Source organism: Dendropsophus ebraccatus, chromosome 9, assembly GCF_027789765.1.
Source record: "Dendropsophus ebraccatus isolate aDenEbr1 chromosome 9, aDenEbr1.pat, whole genome shotgun sequence".
Lineage (NCBI taxonomy): Eukaryota > Metazoa > Chordata > Amphibia > Anura > Hylidae > Dendropsophus > Dendropsophus ebraccatus.
This window is the reverse complement of record NC_091462.1, coordinates 62,729,220-62,748,670: the sequence shown is the minus strand read 5'-3', so window position 1 is coordinate 62,748,670 and position 19,451 is coordinate 62,729,220. Positions and strand designations below refer to the sequence as shown.

Sequence of the window (19,451 nt, the reverse complement as noted above, 5' to 3'; positions counted from 1 at the left end):
ATTTTATACCCTTTCTCTACAACTATAGCAAGGCTATAAACCACTCATTCTTATAAAGCAAATATTTAAATAGCATCATTTAAATCATACATGTCAGTGCTATATTTCCTATCTATAAGCTGAGAGATTTGAGAAGCCAGGTTAGCCATATTGTTCATACCACTGTAAATGGTATTGTAAAGATATGTGGATAGGTTTTGTATTAAGTTGTAATAAATTAAGTTGTAATAAATAAAATAACTATTATTGTCAGAATTATAATTCAGATTATATCAAATCGGTCAGGCATAAATAGTGTGCACTTACATTAGTTCCTGGGGGTCCAGGTAAACCACGAGCACCAGGGAAACCGGCAGCACCCTGTAACACATAAAACAAATAGGCTGAATAATTCCTAATGTCAGAAATCCAATGTTCTGTTTGTAATCGGTGATAATATTATTATTTATCTATACAGTACAGTACATTGATTTTTCTTCTAACAGGGAAATATGACAAAGCTTGCCTTCTTTGACATTTTTATTTTATTTTCCCTGGCTTTTGGTTAATCTGAAGAAGAGTAGCTAAAGTATAATTACATTAGGTATTTACAGTATATAAAGATTTCTGGTGTTAGTCATGTGGTCATTGTCACTGTGGTCTTACAATATAGGAGGCTGAAACTGCAGCTATATCTCTTTTACTTTTAAAAACCATATACCGTAGCTGCTGGGAAAGCGGCATTTTTTGATGGAAGTGTGCACAGAACACCTAAGGAATAACTATTAAATACATGTACTGGGACATAACAATGTGCATATTTCTATTACCTGACCATAATATATACCAGAATTAGTATTGAAATTGCTCTCTACTCCTTAGGATTTCTATTTACATTATACATTAAATAAAAATATATGTAATCACTCACAGCTGCGCCTGGAGATCCGCGGTCACCTTTAGCTCCCTGGGGACCACTATTACCCTAAAAGGTGGATAAACAGACATATTTTAAATGTGCAAATCTACTTTAAATATTGAAAAAAAAATTGTTCACAGACTAATAAATGGAAGTATAATTCAAAAAATCAATAAAAACAACTCACAGCAGGGCCAGGGCCACCAGTAGGTCCAGCAACACCTGGGGGACCAGCCTCTCCTCTTTCACCAGGGCCGCCCTTATCTCCTTTACCTCCAGGTTCTCCATTCTGACCCTAAACACAGTTGATATAGAAGGTTATATGAGCAGTATGTTTTAAAACAAAGTATGATTTTCTTACAAACTCTTCTACAGAGTTAGTGGGTGTCATAAAACCTCCATTGCTTTATTGCAGCCAGAAGGTGTTTACAAATGTGGCAGATCTGTTAGTTATTGTGCACATTATGAACTAAAAATTATAGCAATTCACAGTATGAAACCAAAGTCAAAAGAATCTGTGCAGAATGTGTTTTATCACAACATCCCACCACTTTGTGTTAATGTAGCCATGGCAGTAAAACATGTCAGACAACTGTATTTTATCTGTAAAACCATGCAGCCAGTAACCTATAGAAAGATAATGTCCACTGCCATTGTGACTACATAACATAAGAAAATGGTGGAGAAAATGTCATTTCTAAATGCCATGTCTTTTTGTAACATATTGGGTTGGGTGCTTCATAACACATCACTTATTATGTCCACTCCACATCTACACCTAAATAGCTGACTGTGGACAATGTGTAGTTTTGTGATTATGAATTATGACTAAACAGTTTTGATGGTAATACAGTATAGCTTGATTTATGGAATACTATCCAGAATGACTTACAGGCGCTCCAGGGAAGCCAGCGGGACCAGGGGGACCAGTTTCTCCACGTTCTCCCTAAATTAGAAAAACAAACAAAAATAGAATGTAACAACACTGTAACAACATGCAATGTTGGTTACATTTAGATTGAAAGGTTTGTATTAGGTACTTTAGGTAAACGTCATAATAAAAATTTAAAGGATAAAAAAATCATTTAAATGTCTTATCTTTTAATGATTTCCAGATTTTACCTATTCTATCTTAAAGTAGAGAAATCTTCTACACATCTGACATATAAGATATGTTTGTGCACTATAGGAAAATTAACAAGCAAACACTAAAAGTTTTCTGCAGGTGTCTTGAGACAAAAACATCCTATTGACAAGTTTAAATTTTGGTACTGTTTTGATAGTATAGCATATATAGATAGTATATTCTACTACTTTGCTACTTGGCAACACCATTTAAGTAATATACCATGGCACCTTTATGCACCATAGAAATCAGTGGGCACAATCAGTGGGCAACATACAGTTGCTTTTTCTTGTACAAACAAAAATAAGCAATGGTAAGCAATGAACATGTGTTATGTCATATATGTACTTTCTTGATATTTAAGTGTTTAGTTTTTATTAATATATTAATATAAATTTCAACAATTACTTTTATCTTTTATTTAGGACTGCAGAAAAAATGTACTTACAGGACCACCACGTGTACCAGTAGGCCCAGGGGGTCCAGCTGGACCACCATCACCCTATAAAAGACATATGTTTTGTTAAATATGGTAGCTGTATAAACTGAGCATGAAACGTGAAAACCAAATGTAATCTACTATATAAAGAAACCAAATGCAATATTACCTTATCTCCAGCAGGACCAGCGGGACCAGGAGGACCAATAGGGCCAGCAAGTCCCTATATTAAGACAATAAAAAGCAAAATCATAACGTGTAGCTGAGAAGCACGCATTAATAATATTCAGTTTTGAAATCCTATGCCTGCTATGCTTAATTTAGAACTTTAATTTGAGAACATTTACCCTCACTCCATCCTTTCCGGGAGCTCCATCACCACCTTTGCCACCTGGTTCTCCCTAAAACAGCAATACAATAACATAACAATGTATTATTAACCTATTTATCTACATAGTTATTTTAGTTATTTTCTATAACTGTCAGAAATAATGAGCAGACCTTCTCTCCTCTTGGCCCAGGGCTTCCAAATGCTCCTCTTTCTCCAGGCATTCCTTGGAGACCAGGTGGTCCCATTGCTCCAGCTGGGCCTTGTGGGCCAGCAGGTCCCTAAAAGAATATAACACATTAAATAAGTAAACTTATATGGGAAGGTAAATAAATAAAGCTAGTGGGAGATATCTTTCAAAACTGGCCCACTTCATGAATGGTGTACCAATCTCTTCCCAGAGCAGCAGAACATGTCCGTTTGAACAATCGGACATTGTCTTGAAAAAACAAGAGGTCAAACCCAACATTGTTTCTGACAATGTTCTAGATAGAAAATTATAGAAAAGTGATATCCCACCTCTGTTACCCCCACACTTATGTATGTGTTAGAAAAAGGGACTTAGCGTCTGCTCACACAGCTCAGTCCCCATATTGTTCAATATTTAATTTCAGAAAACTGACATCACTTCAGATACTTAATATTACGCAAGGTAAATTCATTGTCTATTTAAGAATTCAGAAATGGCTGCCTTCTTTGTTACTTACAGAATATATGAACTAATACATATTTTCCAATGAATGAAGTTAAATATATTTTTTCATCTATATTTACCTTTCCACCATCTGGCCCAGGAGGACCAGCACTACCTCTTGCACCAGGATTTCCAGGAGGGCCTTGTGCACCTCTTTCACCAGGTACACCATTTTCTCCCTAAATAAAACAGGAATTAGTACATTAACAAAACTTAAATATAACAACAGTGATAAATAAATAAACATATACATTAGAAAAAAATTAAAATGCGTTTCTGACTCTACTCTTTTGTCACAGTCCTGTTTGTTAAAATTTAAAACAAGCTTCATTTAAAGTAAAAATTTCCATGTGCTACAAAACACTAGATTTGTGACTGCGAAATGAATTTGCACAGAACCATTGAATAAAAACCCAACACTGACTGGATCCATAATAAGTACAGATGTGTGTATGAGGCTACAGAAATCAATGGGTCTGCAATCTGTTCTCAACTGCTGATCAGCAATTGCGGACAGAATATGCTGATGTGTGAGAGGGCCTTATTATGATCAACTAAACATACTCTATCTGAAAACATAGATATCTGGGTTTTACTATACGGGTTTTACTATATGGGTTTTGGCCTTTTGTTCCTCTTTCTAGCTTGATGACATCATGTGTACAGTCAGCTTGGTGGTAGCCATTTAAAAGAATAGGACCCCAGAACATGAATGTTTGTAAGCTGTGAGGAGATGGGAGGCCCAGTATGTTTTTTATGTTCTTTTAAGTACATAAAAACATACAGAGTACTAAAGAAAAGCGGGAAACCTGATTAACATTTGTGTTTGTCGAATGTCAGTCACAATGGCCCCTTAGACACGTACAGTATGCCATATTTATAGACACATCCATCTCTGGGACCCACTACTATCTCCAGTACAGGAGTCTCTAGATGGTAGGATTACAGAATCAGCACAGTACAGCTATCTCTGCTTATGTTATGTATAAAGCAGAACACAGTAATTTTGGTCATCTATCTCTTCATTGCCACCTGGGGTTGTCTACCAGTTGCTGCCTCACCAGGTGGAATAAGGTAATGGGGTTGTCAGAAATTGTCTAAAGTTATTTAGCCAACCCTCAAGATAAAAAATGAAAACTTATATGGGGATAGACTGAAAAATTGTTAAGAACATTCTGCTCAACTGAAAAATCTGGAAATCACAATATTGAAGGGGGATGCTACTGATTTCATTTAATTAAACAAACAAACTTTATGCTACTGATTTCACTTATGCTATTAATTTAATTTAATTAAACAAACTTTTTAATAACAATTAAATAGTATTGAATGACTTACTTTACTGCCCGAGGTCCCTGGAGCACCATTTTCACCCTTTGGTCCCTACAGGCAAAGTAAATAGAGTATTATTATTACTACTGTTATGGTCATCATCATTACATTTTTATCACTTTTAAAATTATTGTTGTTAGTTTTATAGTAAATTTGCGTCATTATTTATATTTTCATACTGTATTTTATTATATTTCATAAAAAGAAAACTCAGATCTCAGAATTACTTACTGCTTCTCCTGGTTTTCCATTCTCACCAGCGGGTCCAGGAGATCCAGGCAATCCCTGTAAGAAAAAAAATATTTTAACTCCTGTGAGATGCAAAAAACATTTATAACAAAGACTGTAAAGTATAATAAACCAATAAACCATCTGATCATAGCAGTCTAGGCACCGCCTTGTACTGCCATGGCTACTAAAAATACACTGCCAGTCTGACATACGATTTGCCATATGTAACCAATTATTAGAACATTTTGGAAAATTCTAGTTTGGATCATCATATTACCACTCCTTAGATAACATCTTTCTATTTGCAAGATCTTGTTTATTTTTTTATTTTTTTACTGTTGACTATGACAAGTTTTTGTCTGCTCTAGTTACACTAAGGTCATTTTTGGAGTAACCACTATAGATGACTTTACAAGATATATTTTTGTACCTAGATATGAGGACAGAGCAGTAGCAAGTCCCTATATAAAACCTCTCCTGCACAGTTCCTGTCATGAAAAGAGGTGGCAGTATAGAGCTCTATCTCAGACTGAAAACAAAAAACACACTTCCTGCAGGACATACAGCATACAGCATACGAACTCGAACCTTGCCGAACCTTCCACATTTGATTCCCGATGCCTTCCCGGTCCGTGGGGAAGGAGGAGACCACCTGGAATTCTGGGATTCAGCCTAGGTAATAGGCTGTATCCTTGAATAGCCGGGCTGTCTCCTCCTACCCCACAGACCGCGAAGGCATCGGGAATCAAATGCGGAAGGTTTGGCAAGATTTGAGTTCGATAGAACCTAAGATTTTCGATCATCTCTATTGTTAAGTACTCAGAGATAGATTTAAAAAAAAAAAAAAAAAGAAGTGATTTACAAATCTGTATAACATTCTGAAATCAGTTGATTTTAATTTTTTTCTCTTCAAAGTACCTCTTTAATGTCATTTATTGCTGTTGGGAGCAGTCATTTTATTAGGTCAGGGGTGAGACTGACTATAGCAGTGCTTCTCAAACTTTTTCTACTGGAGCCTCACCCAACAGACCAAGGCAATGCCTGGGCCTCACCAGACTGACCAAGAGGGTGCCTGGGCCCCACCAAAGTCTGCTTAAAAGCTGAAAGTAATGCTAGAGCTACCTTTCACCCATCTTCCAAGCTCTAGATACTAATAAAGCAAGTACTAAATAAATTAATAATGTTGCTAAAATGGAGATTTTTGCAAACTGCAAAAGGACTTTGGGGATTATAGTAAATTTTCTGAAAACTGGCTCCCCAGTTGAGCCTCACCAACAACTAGGGGGCGCCTCACTGGTGAGGCCCGCCTGACAGTTTGAGAAGCACAGGACTATAGTGTTCTTCCATGAATTTGATGAACAATGCCATTGTCACTCCCATTTTAAGTTCTTTGAGTTCTGAGAACTGACTTTAAAAATTGTCGATGATAACAGTAGCTCTGTATAAGCTTTTCTTATTTTAAGCTCTGACTTTATGTCTATTGTTCTTTTACATGAATTAGACTCAGTGACAATGTAGAAGAATAGCATTTTCTTCAGGGCATATAAGGCCTATGATCTGCATTTTAATAGTATTATGTATAAAACATACAATTTAGATGAAAAATTGTATGATATAACAAAAAATGTGATTCTATCCGATGTTACCTGGAAGCCAGGGGGACCGGTTGCTCCTGGTTCTCCACGTTCTCCTGCGGGACCCTGGTAAATACACAGTTACTTAGTTAACATTAGATGTTAGAAGGCATTTAAAAATATCACAAGTAACATTTAAAAATTCTACAAGTAACTTGTTTAAAGGTTATTGGTATATGATTATGATAGAAATCTAAAATTAATTACATATAGTGGTATATATATATATATATATCTCAAAATGTTATCAGTACTTACTGCTGCGCCTGGGGGACCCTGTGCTCCTGCGTCACCACCCTTTCCTGGAAGACCCTGATAACAGCAAAATATTTTGTATATGAATTGGTAAGACATTGAATAATAACACTGGTAACATCATCACAGGGTATAAGGCTTCATAATGAAATACCTGTGGCCCCTGAGATCCGGCAGGGCCTCTTTCTCCATTTTTACCAGGTGCTCCCTGTAGAAAGGTATGCAAGATTAGTTGAAGCTATACTACTTTTATATGGCATTTATCATGTAGTCTGTTTTTATTCATTACTCTATGTATATCTTTACAATAAATTACAATGAATACTAATGGTAGAGAGAACTTACCTCATTACCCTTTGGACCTGGGAAGCCCATAACTCCAGGCTGACCTCTTGGGCCTGGTGGACCAGGATTGCCTGAACGTCCAGATTCTCCAGGTGGACCCTTGAGAGGTAAGAGTGGAAGTCTTAAATTAGATTTTTGAGCTCAACACAGGAATAGTAAGAAATAATAGGTCAGGAACTGGAACTTAATAACACATGGCACAAGTCTTTAGTAAAATGAGCGTATTGTAATGAATACAATAAAAATGTTACATCTTTCAGCCTAAGTGTGAACACTCACTGAAGGTCCAGCCTTGCCATCAGATCCAGGGCTACCCGGGCTTCCTGTAAGACCCTAGAATGTAGAATAAAGTATTTATACAACTTACCAGGCATTAAATGAAGAAATATGATCTGAATAATGAAATATACTCTATTATAACAATAGCAGTAGGAAGTGTTATCCTATAGGCACCAAGCATCTACTTTTAGAAAGTCCAAGCATCTACCTCTATTCTTAGGCCATTCTCTTCATAAAAGTACATTGTATAAACACATAGCCTAAGGTTATGTTCACACTACATATTTTTTATGTAGTGTGGCCATTTTTGCAGTTGAAAGAACAGCGGTTCTTGTTATAGAGAAATGTGTTGCAATGAAGTCAATGCAAACAACAGCCATTAGTCACACATTGTGCGATCATAGCCTTATCCTGCACAATATACTGTAATCAAAGCATGTTTACTTCAACAATATATTAAGATTTACCCTCATTCCAGGTAGGCCAGGACCTCCATCTCTTCCTGGTTCACCACCAACTCCTCTAGGTCCAGGACTGCCTGCTGGACCACGTTCTCCTGCAGGTCCCTACATACATAAAGCACAAATTGTTAGATCGATTGATCTATCTATCTATCTATCTATCTATCTATCTATCTATCTAATAGAGAATTACCTTTTCGCCTGGTAGTCCATTGGAACCTTGGGGTCCACGGAAACCTGGAGCTCCCTAAATGAGAAGCAATACATATAAATAAAACATTTGCTAATCATAAACACTGCAGAGTAATTATGCTCTGTATGCCCCTTCCCTTAGGAAACATACTCCAAAACCTGTATTAAACCATACCATGGAGATAATATGCAAAGGTAACCTAACAATTATGTTATCAATCAGCTTAAATATCATATTGCTAAACAAGTACTGGACTGATTCTCTTAAATGTCATTAAATTACAAAAAAAGTAAAACTCACAGCATAGTTTTTGACAAAACTATAGTTCTCTGAGTTTTTAATATGTATGACTTTTAATGTTGACCCCTCTGAATACAGTGCTTTAAAACATGTCACATATGTATAACCTGCAGCAGACTTGACAACTTACTCGTTCTCCTGGAGTTCCTGGAACACCATTTGTTCCTGGTTCACCATTAGTTCCTTTTTTGCCTTCTTCTCCTGCCGGACCAGGTGCACCAGGAGTTCCAGCTTCTCCCTACACAGCAACAGAAACAATCGCAAAAGACATTTTTAAGTAAAATATTTTACATTTATAATAGTTGATATTCATATTAAAAAAGTATATCCAAGGACTTACACGCTCTCCTCTTGGACCAGTCTCTCCTTTTCCACCATCTTTGCCGGGTTCACCCTGAAAAATTAAACATATAACAAGGAATTAAAAAAAAAAAAAAAAACACATCCTGTTCCATTTTTTTTATGGTTGTACCCATTACATGTTGGTATCACTAATACAATATATTCTTCAAGAGCAAAAGACAGGCCCTTTATTACATTTAATGAATTTATTCCTTAGGCCCCATTTACATCTCATTTTCACTGTCCGATGTCTTTTAGACATTGTGATACCAAAAGATATGAAAACATATAACATGACATAGCTATAGACTTTAGTAGGTCAAAGGTAGTTTCTGACTATGATTGGTCTGTTCATTTGTTATGTGAAAGGGTCTCTATTTTATTGTCCTGTTGTAATGTTTAAAACATGTGCTCTTCACAGTTTGTAAGAGAAGATTTCAGCACGTGCAGGGAATTGGATTACTGAGGCTACTGTCCCATGGCCAGCAAGTTCTGTGCATGATCCCAATTCTAATTAATAGAGCTCATATACAGGAGCACATAGGATTGCACCATGGCAATGACCCTTAAAGATCACTCTGTACTCTGTAAGGCTATGTTCACACAACATATTGTTCATCTGCAACAACGGCCGTGATAAATAGAAATTTTATGTTGCACTGAAGTCAGTGGGAATCCCGACCGTAGTGTATACACATAGTATACACTCCGACCGGGATCCCTAGCGGCCGCATCGAGAACTGATATGCCAGTTTTGTGGGGCTGCTATTCATTTAATAGCGGCAGCACAGAACTGACAGTTCACACAATTGAGAGTGTGGCTCAATAGAAATGAAGTTTATCCGGCCGGTACTGCAGTACTGGCTGGGATTAACTTTACTGACATGGCCATTCCGTGACATGGCCGAGTCACAAAATGGCCGGTGTCATACTAAGTGTGAACGTGGCCTAAAACTGTACCTTTCCTGGAGCTGATGGTTGTTACCATACTTATAAATTCACCATTTTATTTCTAAGTCAAGTGCCAAGGTAATGGGGCATAGTAGCCCACAACCTTGTACACCTCCTTGTTCACCCTCACTTTCCAATTTCTCCTTAATTGATGTACAAAGCCCTGTGCATTAGTCAAGGGGGGTGGGAAGTGTGAGTAAACAAGGAGGTGTACCAAGCTGTAGCACTTGTGTAGCTTGGCCCTGCCTCCTTGGAACTTAAACAATAAAAATTTGAAATGTTTTTATACGTTTTGCAACCACCAGGAAAGGTGCTGTTTACTTTGATAGCCTAACAGCTATTATACAGTGTCTGATTCTCTTGACATCTAATATATCTTACAGATTTTCTTTAGACAAATAAATGGTTTCTGGTTACTTACTGCTGCACCACGTAATCCAGGAACTCCATTAGTCCCAGGTGGGCCAGGAGGACCACGAGCGCCAGCCAGACCAGGAGCACCAGGAATACCAGCAGGACCCTTTTTTTGAGAATAAAAGTTTTTTTCAGTTCCAACATATATTATGATGAATCAAATGTGCTTTCCATAGATAGTAATACTTACAGTTTCTCCTTTACCACCTGGGTTTCCATCTCTGCCTTGGGGACCCTGAAATGATATTTAATGCATTGGCATATCATAGATGAATTAAAAAAATTACTATATATATATATATATATATATATATATATTTATTTATGTGTGTGTGTTGAAAAAATTCTTACAGCAGGGCCAGTTGAGCCAACAGGACCTGCAGGGCCTGGTTCACCTCTAGACCCGGGAGATCCATCAGAACCACGTGATCCAGGAGATCCATTTTCACCCTAGACAGACAAAGGTTTGCAAGAAAAAGTGATATATGAGACTACATTAATGAAGTTTTAATTGTATTAGATAATAAAAGTCTTTGTTGAATGATGAAATTTCCAAAGAAACGTATGCAATGCACAAAGTCCAGCGGCACTCCTAAGAAATAAGGTGAATGGTGTGTTCATTCCATCAAATAAAATACAAAAAACAGGTGAGATGTTTCAGCTCACAAGACTTTTTTCAAGCATACTATCTTGGGAAAAGTTCTGGTTGTGAGCTGAAATGTCGCACCTTATTTGTTAGGACTTTCTGCATTGTATGGCTATGTTCACATTACGTGAACATCCGGCCATTCCGTGACCCTAGCCGGGTCACGGAACGGCTGGTCCCAGCCCGGATCATCATGGCCAGTACTTGTATCTTGATCTATCCGCCCGGGAAGCTCTGATGCGGGCGCATCAGCGCGCGCCCGCATCAGAGCTTCCCATAGCACACAGTGAAGCAAGCGGCCGGAGCTGCTCGCTTCACTGTGTGAACTGACAGGTCCCTCTGCAGCCGGAACTCACTGAACTAATGGACCTGTCAGTTTTTTGCAGCGCCTCATGGGATCCGGCCGGAACGTATACGATGTGTGCACGCTCCACCCGGATCCCATTGAAACTGAGGCTGTGTCCACACCGCAAATCTACGGCCGTGGTCCTGCGGCGAGAACTATGGCCGTAGATTTACGTAGTGTGAACATAGCCTATATTGGAATGACTTTTTCATCCAGTCTGACCTTGCTGATACCCACCACTGCGGTGCATTACCTGTTGTTGAATATTCACCTAAACATGGTTATTACTTGAATATAGTCCCAGTGTGATGACCTAAACGTTGTGTCACTGTTAGATGTTTTATCTTTCAATAAATTACTGTTGGAATGAACCCCATGGCGTGCTGTGGACGTTGGCTTATTTAGACATGGATATAGTTATTTTTTTTACTTTTTTAGTTAACATGCAGTAACATACCTTAGGACCAGGACCGCCAGGGAATCCTGCATTACCAGGGGGACCTGGTGGACCCTATAGAAAAAGAGTAAAATCAACACAAAAATATTATAAAATACCATAATGTATTTATTGAAATCAGTTAATTAAATAACTTCAACATTTCAAGTATTCACTAAACCAATATGGATTTCACACAATAAATTCTATCCATTTATGAAAAGGTTCATACCGGCTGTCCAGAAGCACCAGGAGCTCCATCGTTACCCCGCGCACCCTAAAATAAATGTAGTGCTAGTTATTTATTTGTTTTACTGACTTGTCTTATATAAAGGCTTTAAAATAGTAGCATTGAGTCCTGATATGCCATTCAGCATCAAAATGTAGTGTGCACACAACTTCTTCACACTGGAAAGCATCAACACCTAGTCTGTCAGTGTTTAGACCTGAAAAGACCTGCAGGAGAAGACCTGCAGCCTGGATAGTTAAAGTATGATGTTTTTAAATCGTCGGTCGCCCGCCACGCACCGCTATTCCACGTAGCGATGTGCGGGTGGCGACCGATGATTTTAGGTTTGAACCTAAGTGAAAGATCAGCCGATGACATAATCATGGGCTGATCATTCTCTCTATTCCACGGAGCAATAATCGGCCATATCGGGACGATTCGGCCGATTATCACTCCGTGGAATAGGCCCCTAAGCTTTGCTGCATGAGTCTGTAAACTCCATCTAAATTACAGGATGCAAATGTAAATGATGATTGTGTTGATAAAGAATGCATTTCCGCAGGCTTCTTATTGGAATTGTTCCAACTTGTATAGAACTGTTTACAGTATTAAACTAACAATCTACAATCTAATGTAAATTAAGTTAAGGGTATATAAAAGACTGGATTTTTAAGTAACATGCTTTTTTGAATACAGTACAGTATATTGACAAGGAAACTTTTCATAAACAATGTTAGGTGAATAAAATGCTAATGTAATATTATGTGTCTTCAGCAAGTATTTTTTATGCAATATTTATTTTTACTTTTACTTACAGGGTTCCACCCACTATAAGAAATGATGGCATAGCTAGAGAATACACTTCTAAAGAATAAACCATTACTTTAACCTTAGGGGTTAATGTGGCTCATTGTTCATGGAAATGCATCACAGGCTCATTCATTGGAGCGGTGCTGCAGTTTACAGCACAGCAAGTGGACAGGAACAGTGAAGGCAATATTAAAGTTTAGACCCCCACTGATCAGATAGTGACAGCATCTAATAGCTATATCGCAACACTTCTTAAGATGGTAACTCCCTTTAATATAAGAACTATTTATTAGGTATAGTCCAGTTTACTTACAGCTGTTCCAGGAGATCCAGGGCGGCCTCTCTCACCAGCTTGCCCTCTTGGACCCTAAAAAATAAAGAGCATTTAGTATCAAGTTTATTTGACTAATTGAAAGAATAATAACAATATAATATTGACAGTGAATTATAATGATGTTTGTGAGTTGCCTTTAAACAGAAGAAAGTACTTACCGCTGCGCCAGGCAATCCATTGTCACCAGGAGCACCAGGTTCTCCCTAGTAAGCAAAATGAATCAATATGAATTTAATAAAAATGCAACATATAATAATAAAAACAATACCAACAAAAACACCAACAACAAAATACAAGCAAATATATATACATATGAATGAATAATTACCCTAAGTCCAGGGGCTCCAGTGTCTCCCTTTGCCCCATCCCTTCCATCTATACCCTGCAGAGAGGAGAAGTATTAAGATCATAATAACATAGAAATATTTTAATAGAAATATCTAAGAAAGTGAGCGTATGTGTATTAAAATAATTGCTCTTCGGCTTTTAGACAAATGGGCAATTAAAAAGCGACCATCAATCTTATAGATCAGCGCTCATATACAGAGGCCTAATCCTTCACTGTGTGCAGGAGAATGGGTTATTCTATGTTGCTGGGCTAATTCAGTAGCCTCAGAATTACCTCAGCCTACCTGCTTAGCCACTGGCTCTCTAATCGGGTCGGGCCATCTAATATGCCCTTTAAATTTTGCTCGCTTGTCTGCTGTTTCATGGACAGATATCTAGTGATCATTGATTAAAAAGTAAAAACCAGGCAAACAGGCAAATACAGTATACTCACTCGGTGGCCTTTCATACCAGGGAAGCCAGCCATGCCAGGTGGTCCTCTGCCGCCCTATATAAAGCAAAGAAACCTTAAGGGCAACTGCTTCACAATGTATTGTACATAATGCAATCAAGCAAGGAAACCTTTTACTAATTTTCTAATAATATTTCTGATTCACTGTGTGATAGGATAATAGCTGATTTATACTCACAGGGGCACCAGCTACTCCACGCTCTCCAGGTCTTCCAGGTCTGCCATTGTCTCCCTAAATAAAGTCAGAAACGTACCGGTGTACCGTTAGCTGCAATAAATTCTTATACACATTTCCAGACCCACTTTCTATTTGTGCTAGAAGTTAAAGGGGTGTTCTGGGACTATAGGACAGGCTTATTCACCAACAGATGGGGACGAGGAACGTCTAGCCAGTTTCATCATAGTTTACCTAGAAATGTTTTTTTCGTTTGTAGTTACTGTTTCTAATTCTGCAGACCAGTACCATTCATGTGCATGGGTTGCAGAAGGCTCCAGCACCAGGCAAAGCTGCTACAAACATACAGAGCCATGTTTTATGCATAGTTCTATGGATGGGCAATCTGTAGTAAACTCTCAGAAAACCATTTTGGGTTTTGAAACGTACTCTAGGAGATTAACTTGGAAAGTGTAGACCTTAGTTCTTATGTGAGTGTGTGTATAACAAACTAAGAGCTCTGCGGAGCCATAATATGGCATCCATATGTAAGTTCAGTAGTCCCCTTAAGCATCAGGCATTATTTCTCACTTTTAGGATACAGTCTGGTGTTTTGGCCCTTAAGGCCAGAAAGTGTTGTAAACATAGTTATAACACTACAGCTGCCCTCAGGTTGTGTGCGGTGTTACAACTTAGCTGTATTCACTTTAAACTGAGCTGCCATATCACACCTAAGCAGTCAAGTTTTTTATGTTGTATTTATTTATTTTTTTTACTAATGCATTATGGGCCATAACATGTGAAGTAGCTCTAACCATGTGACATCCAGCAGTCTATTGAGAAATAGTTAATGTATATTATATCCCATGGAAACCATTTCACTAGTTACCATTTAATGTGAGATCATGGAGAATATACTTACATCTTTTCCTGATGGACCAATAGGCCCAACAGGTCCGGACTGTCCAGGAGGTCCCTATAAATAAAGAAAAATATAGAAAATGGATTATAAAGTGGGATTTATGTCATTTAGTGTAAGAAAATAAATGTATAGATAGATGTAAAGATGTAGCTGTCTTTGCTATGTAAGTTGTGCAAGTTACAGATATTAATCAATGTTAATTATTAATGACCTGCATATACAATTACACATTTACTTTATTGATGCATTTGACCAACAATGATGTACAGAGAGATGAGTGACAAGAAGAATCTCAGCCATGACACACTGGGGTGTGGAGGAGTCTCCTGAGCTCAAGCTACATGGCCTAGGTGGAACTACAACCTCTGCATTCTCTATAGTTATACCTCTGTATAAAGAAAATTTGTATTATATCAGGCTAACTGGTATTTGGTGAGGTGACTTTTTACCTTGAGGCAGAGCCTTAAAAAAAGAATGAAGGGGGGAGATGGGGGAGGTGGGACTGGACTGACTGGAGTATTTATGCAGCTCGGAGAGCTCAGTTTCTTCCTCCAGGTTAGAACAGACGTGGTTCAGGAACAAGAACAGTCAACATTGTGGCATCTCGGGATTATCAAGTTTTTAACTCAATGTCTCAACAAGTTTACCAGGTCGTGGATCACTGCATATGAACAATTTTCTAGAGGATTACTAGGAGATGGATACACTGATATTGAGACATCAGAAACTGGACAATGTATTACTGGTAGATGACCATGGGCAGCGCATGCTATACAGTATATTATGCAACACTGTTCTGTTTTTTCCCTGATTATTTAATAGTAATTGTGGATGTTTTGTGTCTTTACTTAATGCTGCATGTTTTCTGCTAACTAATGTTCTTCATTCCTTCTAGATCTCAGCTATGGAGTGTTTACTGGTATTTATAAATGTAAATTTCTGATACTTTTAGTATCAGAAAACCTCAGTAGATTGTATTCATACATGTATAAGGGATATCATGTCACACAGACCTTATATAATTTCTGATGTTCTGTACTAGTTTCACTGTGAAGCCATATGAGTGCTTTATATTATAGAGAAAATATGAAATAGGAAAGGTAGCTGATTACTTCTTAGTGGAGTCTATTCTTTTACATCTATGAGCAGATAAGTTGCTGGCAGAAATTTAAGGTGCATTCAATTGCATTGTGTAAGCTATGACTGCCATCTAGAGGCGAAACATAATATTACAGATTTCATGTCAAACATTTTCTTTCTGTCAAACATAAAAATGTTATACAGTACATAGTACATGTAACTGAGATAGGGCAATTTTATTGTGAGGAAGTCAAGTAACTGTAACTCTGTTAGAATCTCATAAACCAAATGTTTTCTGTATAGAATTGGCCAGACTGTGGATAGGTGATGGGGCTACAAGTTGAAATGTTTCTGTTAACATTAACTACAGGACAAATCCCACAACCATTTATAACTTCCAATTTTAGTTACTGCATCTTTTTTTTCTTCTTTTATATAAGTGAATATAACAATACTATAACAACACTCTTTGTGCATGAATTCCTTATGGTTCTTTGACAGATTGACACACAGGTGAATGACTGCTTACAAGAGACAGCTCTGGCACCTGTATTGTAACTGGGACTGGGACACATGTCCCTCACCTTATCAGGACATATTATGATCCCCTGAATGTGAATAATTAATTGATCTATTAAATCACAGCAAGCAGAGATTTCGCAAACCATGAAAATGAAGAAAGAATACTAGATAGAAAACCCCCTTAATAATGTGCAGTTTTAAGTAACTGGTGTCAAGTAGAATTTACAATAAAAATCTTTCAGATGATGCTGAGTATACATGTCAGAGGACAGGGTGATAACATTGCCACATTGGATGCTTCAATTTTAGGCTTAACTAAGAATAGATTTAAATAGTAACACACTGTATGTCTTTATGATGTATGATCAGTAAGGCTCCTAGGGTCAGACACACGTCTCACCAGTAGTCACAGTCAGTGAGGCATCGTCAGTGAGGCATCTGACAGCTTTCTTTATAGTAGTTACTTACAGGAGGACCAGGTTGTCCAGATTCGCCTGGGGGTCCTTGATAACCATGAGGTCCCTGTTGGGAGAAAGAAAGATGAAATAAAAGCAAATTCATTATTATGTCCAGGATTGCCACCTGGTTATAACTAGAAAGCAGCTATATTTTTTTTTTTCTTTACAATTTGATACTTTCAGGAAAAAATAAATAAAGGAAATAAGAAGGACAGAAGAATATTTAGTTATATCCATAAATTATTTAACGTGGAATTCCAGCCTATAGTAAAAAATAGATAGATACTCCTGTAGCGGGAAGAAAATACAATAAAAACTATAGCTCCTGTTTTCCTTTTGATTCCCCAATCTTCTTACTTTTTCCCTTTTTCTGACACAAGCGTTCTGAACAGCATCTCCCCGCTCAGCCATTCACTGTCAGCGTTCAGAGACACCCTGTACCTATTGAATGGCTGAGGCAGGAGGTTCCAGGCATGTGTGTCAGAAACAGGAAGATGTGGTGGTGGTGGTGGTGGTGGGGTGCTGAACTGAAGGGAGAGCATTGTGAACTGGAGCTAGGTAAGTATAGGTTTTCAGGCTGGGATTATGGAAAGAGTGGAGCCTGCTAAAGTTAATGGGAATAATGGAAATATCATAGCATATTGAGCGGTGCTGTTTCTGTAACTTGAGAGCTCTGCTCATTCACTTCTATGAGTTTTACTGCAATAGTGGAAAAACAGTAGAACCCAGCAATCTCTTCTGAGACTCCAGCTGCTTCTCTGTTCAGGGTAGTTTTCTGTAGTATATCCAGTGTTTTATTAATTTGTAACTAAAGGTCCTTTGGTCCTAAAGATTTGTCGGTCTCACACGAGTGTGGTCAATGAGATTGAAACTCATTTACAGTGCCTTTACACGCTACAACAAATTGAGCAACTGAGCTCCATGAATGATCAATGCATCGTTCATGCAGGCATGAAAATTGACAGCAAAACCATGTATCTCTAGTGTCAGTTTCCAGATCACACCACAGTGCATACTTACCTAGTGTGCTGCTGCTGTGATCCAGCAATCTGTTTCTCCAACCACTGTATCTTCAGGCTGACCCACCCCCTCTAGCTCTCAATCATTCTGGAGGAGGTGGCGGTCTGAAGATACAGCTACTGGATGGGAGAGCCGGAGGAACAAGGTGCTGGATCACAGCAGCAGTGCACTAGGTGAGTATGCACTGCTGTTTGATCTGGGAACTGAAAGCATGGATATATGTATATCTATGCTGTCAGTTTTCCTTTATCATTGTCAGCCTCACATCCCCTGATTACATGGAGGGATGTGTGGCTGATGATTAATTTTGAAGCCTGCTCTGAAGACACGATCAGACGAGGATCGAGAATTTTCCCCAGGGGCGTAACTAGTAATGGCTGGGCCCCCCGACTGACCACAAACCCATTAAGCGTAGTCATAACCTTTTACTTCAAGCGATCCTGATGGGTACTTGCAGTTTAATGTTAAAGGGACATTTGCAGCACCCATGAGGCCCACTGAGCCACGGGTGCTGCAAATGATGATGACTCAGGGGGCCCAGTGTATAGCAGGAGTTGGCCAGTGGGCTCCCTAATGCGGCGGACTCTGTAGCAGCCACTATGGCTGATATAGTGGTAATTATGGCCCTGATTTTCCCCATTCTCAGCTAATCACTGTCCCTTTTATTAGGGCCAATTATCACTCGCAGAAGCATTTCTTGCAATGCCCCTGACCAATAATCAGCCTGTGTAAAAGACCTTTTAAGTGGTTTGGCTCACCAGTTACACCAGTTTGTCCTGCTCCATCTGCCTGCTGCCTCCTTATGAGTATTTAACTGCAGTGATGTGTACAGTCTTCTGCATGCTGTTAGTTTACCTTTACCTTCACACACACCGGATCCGCAGCAGAGCCGCAGCAGATTTGATGGTGCAGATTTAAAACTGTGTTCAGTTATTTAGATCACATCAGCTGCGGATCTGCTGCAGAAAATCCGCTGCGATACGGTGTGTGTGAAGCTACCTTAAATGTGCTTCTTTGAAGAAATATTGTTTTTTAATTTAACATCCACCTCAGCTACTGAATAGTTGAACTGGCATTTCCTATGTGTTAGGACAGAAAATAAGAAGTGCTGAATTCGGGGCGGCTGTCATTGAGACTGCACTAGTGGAGCAACGACAGCATCTGTGCTATTATTATTGTTATGACTATAAAAATTGGTTAGTCGGTTGTAAATTTGACTTAATATTTTATTAATTTTCTTACTTTCTTAATTATATATTAGACATTTTTTGCACCTCATCTAAAAGAGGCATGGCCTAATGGTAAAAGGGGTGTGGCTTAGTGGTAAAGGGGTGTGGTTTGAAGCTACGTATCAAGATTTTTGTGCACATTATTGGCATAAAGTAAGCCAACCAATGTACTGTAGCTATGACTCTGTTGTCTACGTTTTATGTCTTTCTCACAATTGAATAGCTTCAGAAATGCAAGAATGTT

General features: G+C 38.3%; 1 protein-coding gene across 1 annotated transcript in view; it reads right to left on the bottom strand.

The window, feature by feature from the left end:
- The window catches only part of COL3A1 (collagen type III alpha 1 chain), a 56,265-nt gene that overhangs the window by 8,742 nt on the left and 28,072 nt on the right, over positions 1-19,451 (bottom strand). The window contains exons 7-38 of the mRNA XM_069983508.1: positions 16,969-17,022; positions 14,899-14,952; positions 14,001-14,054; positions 13,805-13,858; positions 13,352-13,405; positions 13,182-13,226; positions 13,003-13,056; positions 11,883-11,927; positions 11,672-11,725; positions 10,574-10,672; positions 10,413-10,457; positions 10,230-10,328; positions 8,856-8,909; positions 8,646-8,753; positions 8,216-8,269; positions 8,029-8,127; positions 7,562-7,615; positions 7,283-7,381; positions 7,092-7,145; positions 6,941-6,994; positions 6,695-6,748; positions 5,049-5,102; positions 4,824-4,868; positions 3,566-3,664; positions 2,965-3,072; positions 2,811-2,864; positions 2,633-2,686; positions 2,473-2,526; positions 1,791-1,844; positions 1,086-1,193; positions 911-964; positions 307-360 (exon numbers count right to left, since the gene is read on the bottom strand). Coding sequence (XP_069839609.1) covers positions 307-360; positions 911-964; positions 1,086-1,193; positions 1,791-1,844; positions 2,473-2,526; positions 2,633-2,686; positions 2,811-2,864; positions 2,965-3,072; positions 3,566-3,664; positions 4,824-4,868; positions 5,049-5,102; positions 6,695-6,748; positions 6,941-6,994; positions 7,092-7,145; positions 7,283-7,381; positions 7,562-7,615; positions 8,029-8,127; positions 8,216-8,269; positions 8,646-8,753; positions 8,856-8,909; positions 10,230-10,328; positions 10,413-10,457; positions 10,574-10,672; positions 11,672-11,725; positions 11,883-11,927; positions 13,003-13,056; positions 13,182-13,226; positions 13,352-13,405; positions 13,805-13,858; positions 14,001-14,054; positions 14,899-14,952; positions 16,969-17,022 — 2,079 coding nt within the window. The remainder of the gene's footprint in view (positions 1-306; positions 361-910; positions 965-1,085; positions 1,194-1,790; positions 1,845-2,472; positions 2,527-2,632; positions 2,687-2,810; positions 2,865-2,964; positions 3,073-3,565; positions 3,665-4,823; positions 4,869-5,048; positions 5,103-6,694; positions 6,749-6,940; positions 6,995-7,091; positions 7,146-7,282; positions 7,382-7,561; positions 7,616-8,028; positions 8,128-8,215; positions 8,270-8,645; positions 8,754-8,855; positions 8,910-10,229; positions 10,329-10,412; positions 10,458-10,573; positions 10,673-11,671; positions 11,726-11,882; positions 11,928-13,002; positions 13,057-13,181; positions 13,227-13,351; positions 13,406-13,804; positions 13,859-14,000; positions 14,055-14,898; positions 14,953-16,968; positions 17,023-19,451) is intronic.